This window comes from Podarcis bocagei (genome assembly GCF_964188305.1).
Source record: "Podarcis bocagei genome assembly, chromosome: 2".
Classification (NCBI taxonomy): Eukaryota; Metazoa; Chordata; class Lepidosauria; order Squamata; family Lacertidae; genus Podarcis; species Podarcis bocagei.
In genome coordinates, this window is record NC_138126.1 from 91,501,757 (window position 1) to 91,511,764 (window position 10,008).

General features: G+C 48.2%; 1 protein-coding gene across 3 annotated transcripts; it reads left to right on the forward strand.

The window, feature by feature from the left end:
• The first annotated feature begins 1,014 nt into the window (after positions 1-1,014).
• PIRT (phosphoinositide interacting regulator of transient receptor potential channels) lies at positions 1,015-9,285 on the forward strand. 3 transcript variants are annotated; one of them, XM_081184503.1, is made up of 3 exons: positions 1,024-1,234; positions 6,544-6,614; positions 8,307-9,285. In XM_081184503.1, exon 3 carries the CDS (start codon positions 8,341-8,343, stop codon positions 8,761-8,763), a length of 423 nt encoding a protein of 140 aa, XP_081040629.1. In that variant the 5' UTR covers positions 1,024-1,234; positions 6,544-6,614; positions 8,307-8,340; the 3' UTR covers positions 8,764-9,285. The 3 variants fall into 3 exon arrangements, with proteins under 3 accessions (XP_081040631.1, XP_081040629.1, XP_081040630.1); XM_081184504.1 differs by lacking the exon at positions 1,024-1,234 and adding an exon at positions 4,912-5,160; XM_081184505.1 differs by lacking the exon at positions 6,544-6,614 and having other exon boundaries at positions 1,015-1,234.
• Positions 9,286-10,008: the final 723 nt, after the last annotated feature.

Below are 10,008 nucleotides of genomic sequence, written 5' to 3' on the forward strand. Positions count from 1 at the left end.
TGTTGATACATTAGCTTTCCCGCCTCTTTTTATATCTCCACCCCCCGCTGATTCTATTAATAACAAAAAAAGGAAAGAAAGGGTTTATTCAGACGTTAACTGAAGTGGGCCAACTGCATTTGGCATGTTGTGGGATAGCCCTGGAGGGTGCAATGAAGCTTGGACAGCTTTTACCCTAAAGTGAGGCAACTAGCCTGTGGCCCTCCAGATGTTGTTGGACTTCAGCTCTCATGGATCCTGTCCATTATCCATGCTGTCTGGGATTGATGGAAGCTGCAGTCCAACTACACCTGGAGAGCTGCAGGTTCTTCACTCCTATCTGAAAATTGCTAGGGAACCTCAGGCCTGAGGCCCAAATGTGGTCCTACAAGTCTCCCCTTACTGCATCCCTTTCTGACTCTGCTCTGCCCCCAAATGTTTTTGCCTGCCAGGAATGTGTCCTTAAACTCTGATAAGGCATCTTGCTTGTCTGGACAGAGAACACAGATGGTTCTCTGGCTCCTCCTGGTCCTAGCATGTGGGAATGCACGCTTTGGCCTGAAAAAGATTATTCACCCTTTTCCTAAAAGGTGGCTTGTAAATACTTCACATCAATTTAAATAATATTAGAGATGGACATAATTGCTTGGTTCTGTTCCAGATATGTTGCACTGAACTGAATTTCTTTAGACGCCACTGAACCTATCCATATTCCTACAGCTTCAAAACACTAGTTATTGGACCCAGGTATGTGAAACAGGTACAAAGCTGGAAAAATGCCTATTTGGTGAAAGCCACAGATTAGAATACATGCAAGGAAGGGGAGAATGGGGGTTCACATTCAATGATCTTAAATTGTCAGAACCACTCCCCCCTCCCCCCCCCCATTGCTGATGCTCCTTCTCTTGCCCAACCTGTTCCGGCACCACAATCCACTCCTGCCCTTCCTTTGTACTGCATCCATGGCCCATGCAGCTGTTGTCTGCGAAACAAAAGCAGCTCATCCTGTAGGCTCATCCCATGTGCTGGAGCTTTGGCCAGCGAAGGGTTAAGGCAAGCCATTGGCTGCTGAGTGAGTGAGCTCATCTGAGCTGGAACATGCTCCAGGTTTTATGAGCCACTCAATGCAGATGATATCAGAGGGGGGTTATCTGAGCCTGGACGCTAAGCTACTTAGGGAAATCGCAACATCCACTTAGGACACATTCCATGCCTTAGCAGAGCAGCAAGCCAACTGCAGGGAGCCTCTGGTCATGTAAGTAGAAATACTTTCTCTCTTGGAACTGGGTGCCTGGGCTCTTTTTGTGGCAGGGAGCTGGAGGGTGGGGGGGTACCCTGGATCCCAGAGGCTGAGCTTTGCATCCCAAGCTCTGAATTTTCAGTACCCAACAAGAGCTGGAGGAGCCTCCTGTCTCAGAATAGATCTCCGCTGGGCGGTTTCTTTCACATTTGCCTGGAGCTAAATAAATGGACCTTGAAGTTGGCATAATAGTCACTCCCTGCACAGGCTGAAAGAGGCTGGGAAAGCAATAAACAGGTCTGAGTCCCACCCATATTCTCTCTGGCAAAAAAGCTGATAATCAGTGGCAAAACCTTTTGTGCACTGGAGCAACCACCCCACATAAAAAGTGGGGGAGCTGGGAACCCGTGAAGTTTCCCCAGGAAAGGCATGAGCACTTTTTCTCGAGGCACCCGGAAAAGGGAGTCCGGCAGACTGGCCATGTTGCTTACCTCTGTGTTTCTCAGCAGATGTGTGGGGACTGCGTGGATCTGGGGGTCGGAGGGAGGGAGAAAACCAACACAGAACTGTAGATCTGACTTGCACAGGTTGGTTGTGTGTGGGTGTGTGGCAGCCCCGCTTCTGAGACGAGACTCAGATGCTCAGTCCCCTGCCAGGCAAGAACTGCATAGTCAGGTTAATCCTGCCTGATGTAAATATCATCCTCTCGCAGCAGAATGGAGTGAGACGCTGCATCCTGGGCTGGAGAGTGAGGAATGGTGCAGCTGCTGTCATGATGAGTAGCTTCCTGAGCTCCAAGACTTGGGCACTCCCTGTTGGAAAGCCTTGGCTCCCATGATGGTGGTTCTGCAGGGGAAGGCTTCCAGATCATCCCGGCCTTGCTCAGGTCATCCTGGGTAGCTCTCACCCACTTTCATCTCAGCCAATGGCTCTTTCCTTCGAACTCAGTGGACCTGAGCTGCTACTTCCTTCACACAGAGGAATATACAAAGCTGCCTGATGAGTCAGACTATCATCTTCCCTGGCTGGCAGCGACTCTCATGGGTTCCAGGCAGGGGCCTCTCCCAACCCTACCTGGGAGATGTTGGCAGGGGTCGACCAGGAAAATCAGGTGCCAGGCCACGCATGCCAGGAGAAGGGTTGGTGCATGGCGGGCATCTCTGTGATAGTTACGTTGCCACTTGCCCACGTTTATTCACTCCCAATAAATGACTTAAAGGCATTTAACAATTTTTAAAATATCAACAATATAAATATAGTGCAATTTCACAAATCAAAACAGTTTCAAATCCAAGGCAGATGCATTATGAAACTTGGTCCTTCCTCACTCTTTGGCTCTAGTTGTGGAGAAACCTACACAGGGCAGCAGGATGGCTGCAGATTTGACTTTCTGACTCCCAAGGGGGTGTGGAATTAGTGAGGGCGGATTCAGCCAGTCCCCAGGTCCCCTCCCTCCACTTCTTAGAGAAACCTCCCCAGGGCATGGCCAGCTTCACTAAAAGTCATCAGGATCAGGCCAATATCAGGAGCCCCAGGCCACTAAGAGGACCCACAAACACACCATTTAGAAGGCTTGGGAGGGGGCACCAGGCATTCTCATCTTGCGAAGCATTTCTGGAAAGGTCAGAATGCTGCGAGAGAGACTCGTGGTGCTTCCTGTCTCCCTAGGTGCTTATGAGATTGTGGGAGTGTAAAGTGCCAAGCAGAGAGGGAGGGAGGGAGGTTGAAACACAAGCCCACTTCATGTGGCTTGCCTCTCCCGCTCGCCATGAGTTAACGAAGCCAGTTTGCAGGCTTGCTTCCAGTCTCGAGGCAAGGTTTTGCATATTTAGCAACTGTGCATTGCTGAAAAAAAGTCTTGCAAATAAATGCAGGGCCTGTGTGATTCAAGAGGCCTGCAATCCGAATCCTGAAAGGGGTTACGCTTCTCAATTGTCCAAGTATCTGGGGCTCGGTTCAAGCCGTTTTCACACACATTCCCAACACACAGTGCACACTTCTTCAACCACTGTAGCAGAACTGGAAAGAACAATAGATTCCCAGTGAGATGCCACTGGGTGGCCGACATCCACAAATTTGTCCAAAGGATCTACCCAGAGGATCTAGGTAGGCATCCCCCAAAAGCTATAATCCAGTAGAAGGTGAGGCAGAGGCTTGTGCTGACCAGTAGAGGAGGAATCTTACTCTCAATTCTTTCCTGTTTCCTTCAAGAAACAGAAGGCAGATGGGAAGGGAGGTGTAGTGAGAACAGCTCCAGGAAGATCAGGGATACTCCTCTGAATGATTAGTTTCTTCCTACCAGGAAAACTAGGATCAAGGCTGGGCTGCACTGGCTGAGAGGAGGGTGGTGTGATCTCCCTGCCTGTCTTTCCTATGGGGAAACTAGCAGAAGAAGAAGTTGAGGCCCATTCACACTGGGATGGGCCTTTTGCTTTTTGCATCATTTGTGTCCTTTGTTGCCCAACTTAACGCTAGGAAAATGGGGTGAGAGTGGAGACTGAGACTGGACTATGGCAAGGGAGGCTAAGGGGAGAATGGAAATCACTGGTGAAAGTCACAGTCCCATGCATTGCAAGTCAGGGATGGGGAACTTCTGGACCTCCATATGACGATGCTGGGCTAAAGCTCCCATCATCCCCTGACCACTGGCCAAGCTGCCTGGGCTTGGTGGGAGTTGGAATTCAACAACACCTGGAGGACCGTGGGTTCCCCATCCCTGATATAAATGGATGTCTCTTGTAATCTCCTGGCTGGCACATCAAGTCCATACAACAAGGAGACCCCTCATTTTTCAAGGTGGTCTGACACTTCTCGGTTGCAGTTGCAGATAGGTAGCCGTGTTGGTCTGCCATAGTCAAAATAAAAAAAAATCCTTCCAGTAGCACCTTAAAGACCAACTAAGTTAGTTCTTGGTATGAGCTTTCGTGTGCATGCACACGAAATCTGTGTATCTGAAGAAGTGTGCATGCACACGAAAGCTCATACCAAGAACTAACTTAGTTGGTCTTTAAGGTGCTACTGGAAGGAATTTTTTTATTTTGACTTCTCGGTTGGTTATCAGACACCACACCAGCAACATGTAAAGAATAGGAGGAGTGGATGTAAAGGCATGTTAGCAACTTGGGACCAGTTTACCTGTGAAATTGCCTCACCCCATATGTGCCCACTTGACCACTTTGATCAGTGCAATTGTGTGTGTGCAGGGTGTGTGTTTGTGTGATCAGTCTCCTGCTGATAAAAACCAACCTTGCCAGATTCTTTGCATAACCATTTTGCATGGCACTGAACAACTCATACTCTACAATGATACTGAATTAATGAGGGCAGAGGGAACTGGCGCCAGGCTATTTAAATGAAAAAAGTTCAACTCTAGTCAGAATTGCTCTAGTCCCCTTAAATTATGGTTTTTTCCCCCTACTCTTCCTAAGTTCCCTTTCGGTGTGTTTCATTCTAGTTCCCCAAGACAAGCAGAGAAGAAGGGCTGCAAATTGTGGATATTTACTTATTTGAGGATTTGTTATCCTGCCCTTTCAGAGCAGCTAACTTAGTGAAAACATTAAAACAGGAGTTGGGGGATAAAAGACAGCACAATATGGTATAAAATGCGAGCAGCAGACAGAGCAATAAGCCAAAACATGTTTGTGATGTATGGGAGGACTTCTCTTACGTAGAATGGACAATGGAGGGATCTCCTGTTCATAAGCAGGGGATGTCCAGGAAATGGAATGTTTTGCAGTGCAAATGCAAGCTCAATAGAACAAAGAGTACAATGCACATCAACCAGACTGAACAGATCCTTTGTGTTCCTGGTCCATAGAAAGACACTTCAAAACACCGTCGTCATCATCTATGTTCCTATCATGGTTTCTCATTCCCTTAGCCTGTATAATCATCTTAATTATATCACAGATATTGTGTGCGCCCTGGCGGAAGAGCAGCAGGTGGGGGAGTGCAGTGATGGGGAAGAATCCCTTGGGCATTTTTGAGAAGGAGGTCCTGCCTTTCGCTCTCTTGCCGAGTTGTGTGGTTGTGTGCGCAATATATATTTAAATAACATTTCCCACCACCAGTGCCAAAAGAATCCCGGTACTGTAATTCCACCCCTCGCACAGCTATGATTTCCAGCAGCCTTGACAAATCCCAGTTCCCAGGATTTTTGGAGGGAACTGCACTTTGAATTTGCTTTGAATGTGTGGTGTGTAAGCAGTGCATGCCTCCCTCAGTTTCTCAAGGCACAAAGCAGCCACCTGGCAAGCTGCACCATTAAAGTGAAACAGACCCAGGTGTGGCTGTCATGCCAGCAAAGCCATGCAAAGCCCTGGTACCACCTCTGGGTGGCAGCCATGAGTGGAGCATATGGCTCTGGGGCAGGCTTGGGTGGCCCCATTGTGACTGTCGGAGAAAGCCTTTTGCCTGGCCTTCATCTACCTGATGCCCTCCAGATGTTTCAACTGCAAATCCTATCAGCCCCAGCCAGCACAACTGCTCTATCCAATCACTGCTGTTGTCTGTTTTGAGAATGCTGAACTTACTACTTCTCCCCCAAGAAACCTGGCCAGCTCCTCACAGCTTGCAATCTCAAGCAGGTCTGCTTGTCTTGGAGCGGCTAAGTACCCCTTCTGTTGGAAAATGGGAGCTCCCAGAGGCTTCCATGATGGTGATATAGGGGCTGCTAGGGCAATCTATCATGTTCCAGGGTGAGGGGTACCTGCCAAGAGAACAAATAATGCTCTTGAGTGCTTTAAAGTGAGCATGTAAGTGCAGGTGGGGTGAAAAGGAGTGTGGGGATGCTGTATTCTGGTCCTCAGACCTATGGCATAGGAGACAGCTCCTAGGGGCTGACATTACTTCACCCCCTCCCCCCAAAAATATTTGAGGGGGCCAGCTCCCCACAGAAAGTTGATGGGCATTGCCATTCAAATGATGTGTGTACACCACATAGTGTGATTCATTATCTGGGGTGGGGCTTACTTACCCCCCCCCCAATTTTATTCATGTTGGCACTCCAGCCCTACTGTCACCATGCACCCCAGCCCACTGGGATGGGCAGCCCTCAGATGAACGAAAGGCAGTACCCCTCACATTTTAAGGGACCTCACTGAGGAGGATCTCTTGCCCCCAACACCTGAAGCCAGCACCAGCTGGACGTTGCATTCTGTTTCCAGGGCAGGGCTGCTCAGAACTGCAGTTTTAGAAGATAGCGTGAAGTTGGCTTTGGCTGTGACTCACAATATCTACGCAGCTATCAAGGAATGGATGGTGGAAGCTGTAACAGCCCTCTGCTGCATATCAAGCTCTCTGTATATGTTTCTATGTCTCCCCAGAAGCACAAAGAGACCAGGAATTGAACTTCAGCCCAACAGTGACTTGACTAAGCCAACAATCCTTACCCATGGTGAGTTCATCTACAGCACATACGCACCACTAACAAAAGAGATCGAAACTTCGCTTGGCGAAAGGCTAGCAGGAAAAAATTTGGTTTCATGGGCTGCGGCAGGGATGGAGAACTTTTCTCAGCCCAAGGGCCAGATACTCTTATGATCAACCTTCTGGGGGCCACAGGCCAGTGGTGGGGTGTGTGGCCAAAGGCAAAAGTGGGCAGGGCAATGTATTTGATTCTTACCTTTGTATGTAGATGACAGCAATGCAAAAAACAGAGGTTTCTGCGCACAAGAAAGGGCTTATCCACGCTTACCTTTCCTCCATGCTTTCCAGGTATGGTCTGCACTTTAGAGCTCTGTGTCTAAGAGCTATTTTTTGCCCCAGAGCTTTTCCCACAAAAACTCACTCTTTACTGTTGGATTGGAGCAAAAAACAACCCGCGGGAAGCCTCATTGGCAGTTGTTCTGATTCAGCAGTACAATGGTACCTCGGGTTACATATGCTTCAGGTTACATACGCTTCAGGTTACAGATTCCACTAACCCAAAATATTACCTCGGGTTAAGAACTTTGCTTCAGGTTGAGAACAGAAATCGTGCTCTGGCAGCATGGCGGCAGCGGGAGGCCCCATTAGCTAAAGTTAAGAACAGTTTCAGGTTAAGAACGGACCTCCAGAACGAATTAAGTACTTAACCCGAGTTACCACTGTAAACAGTGGGTTTTTCCTGGGAAAAGTGGTGAGACAAAACTAAAACTTCTCAGATTTATGACTTGAAATCATGGCATGAATGAAAGTGCAAATGGGCCATTAGTTTAATCCTGCCCGTAGTCTAGCAAATCAGTGTAGGTCAGATGCTCATGCTTTAATCTGATTTCATTGAGGCTGCTTCCAGGTGGGCGGTTCCTGGGTCTACTCCAGGGCTCTACCATTAGGCAGAGTGATACGACTGCCTCAGGTGGCATTTGACAATGCACATGTCAAAATCCTGCCCTTTCAGAAAGCCAGAGGAATAGTGCTAAGGGCACTTACACTTGTGGAGATTGAGCTCAGTTTCCATCCTTCTGGAGGCAGGGGGGAAGTCAGCATTTTTTGCAGTCTCAGAAAAGACAGAAGAACCATAGAGGGGAAAGAAACAGAGTGACAATCTTTGGTTTACAACATCATGTAGATGCCTCATAAAAAGTGAGTGAATGAAGCGGGGCAATTCCATGAGAATTTCTACGATAGCCAGCTGGTCATCTCTGTAAACAGTTTTGCTTCAGAATGGGATAAGATTTTTCCCATAATTATCACAAGGGCTTTCCATTTAGGACTATGCAAATCTGGCTTCTGCTCCTAATTCTCAATGACAGGTTCTCCTTGACCCCAGCTGGGAAGGAAAATAGTATGGTACCAGAAATGTGTGGAGTGGATTTCCACAGCGGGCTCACCACTTGAACTATGTATGTTTGTCGTCATAGGAACTGAGGCCAGAGCCCTTATTACCAAGAAAGGACATGTGGAAGGTCAGAACTAGTGAGGCTGACCTTCCCTCATGGTCTAAACTGGGCCTGTGACAGACACAATGAACATCCAAGCTCATGAGCCAGTCACACCCATTAGCTATGTAGATAAATCTTAGCCTAAGAGTTTGGGTGAGAGTGAAGGATACAGCTATCCAAATAACCTGCTCCTTGGTCTATTTCTCTCTCCCCCCCCCCCACAGGCCTTAGCATCCTGAGTCTACATAACAGGTAACCATGGAAACCCAGCCAAAAGAAACAGAGGAGGGAGAGAAGTCCCCCGAGTACAAGGACCTGCTGCCCAGCCAAACAGCCAGCACCTTGTGCATCAGCTCGCGAAGTGAGTCCACCTGGAATGCTCCTCACCAGAACAAGTGGGACATTTACCACAAGCCCGTTATCGTCATCTCAGTGGGTGGAGCCGTGTTCCTCTTTGGAGTGGCTCTCACCAGCCTGACCTGCCTCACCGCAGACCAAAGAGGAGGCATGAACAACACGACCAAGGAGGTGTTCAAACTGTGTGGGCCAGCCTTCCTCTCGCTTGGCCTCATGCTGCTGGTGTGCGGGCTTGTCTGGATCCCCATCATCCGCAAAAAGCTGAGGCAGAAGCAAAAGTACCACATCCTCCAGAGCATCAAGTCTTTCTTCCTCAACCGCTGAAGACAGCTCTCAAGATTCGGCCACTAGGCGAAGAGGACTGTGTCACAGAGGACAGGGCTCTGGCTTTCTCTCCCTGGACCTACAAGGACAGATCAGCACTGCCCTAAAGGGGAGTTCACTCTCATCCCCTCCTCTTCTTCCTGTGTGCAACAGATTTCTCCATCCCCAAGCAGAGACACTGTTGGGTGACACTGCGTCCTTAGCCAGTGAATAAATTTTCCAAGAGGATATCCATGCTGAGAGAGTGAAAACTGGCATATCAGATCCCAGAACAGTGGATTTCTCACACTCGTTATTGCTTGAAAGGATATACTATCTGTATCTTCAAGAGCCTGGTTTTCAGACTGTATTCACAAGAAAGTTGAGGCTTGTGCCATGACCCTCCACCGGGACTAATAACTGCCACAAGCTTTTGTGAGAAAGCAGATTGATATTTTTATCCCAACAGCTGGCTTTTGGGTTTTTTTAAACAAAACCCAAACCCCTCTGCCTCAACCCCAATTAAAATGTTCAAGGAAAGAAGCCATTGTGCAAGCAAACAACTGTGTGTGAGTACAAACATTAATCGTGCAAAAGGCTCGGGGCGAGAGGGTAATGTCTGAAGGGTCTCACAGGATCCAGGCTCTCAAATGCTCTCAAAATGAGGGGTTGTCATTGTAAAATTACTTTGAAAAAGAGCGGCATGGAGCTGTACTATCGTAGAGGAGATGGCAGGCTGTTGTGTAAGGAAACACGATCTGCCTAGAGATCTGTCACACTGTCTATGCCATGCTACTGCAGCTACTGTCTGTGACTGCTTTTCTTTTCTTTTCTCTCCTGCTCCTCCTTTGTTCAGCGAAGCGCCTGAACAAAAGACCCTGGGCTCATCTGCACTGCCCTTTTGCTAGGCAGGGCGGCACTTTAAAGCACTGTGTCAGGTGCCTCCCCTTTTTGCCCCAGTGCTTTCCCTGAGAAAACCTGCTCTTTAATGCTGAATTGGAACAAATGGCAATTCAGGTTCTCCATGGGTTGCCATTTGCTCCATTTCAGTGATAAAGAGTGAGTTTTCACAGGGAAAGCACTGGGGCAAAACCAAACAAAACACAGAGACATGGTGCTTTAAAGTCTATAAACACAGCACAAAAGGAAGTCTGGATGAGCCCGTGTTGGAATGCAAGTCCCCAAAATTATGTTGATGGTTGTAGACAAACATGGATGGACAGAAATATAGAATTCAAGGCAACTAGCCAGGATCAGGGACTTGCC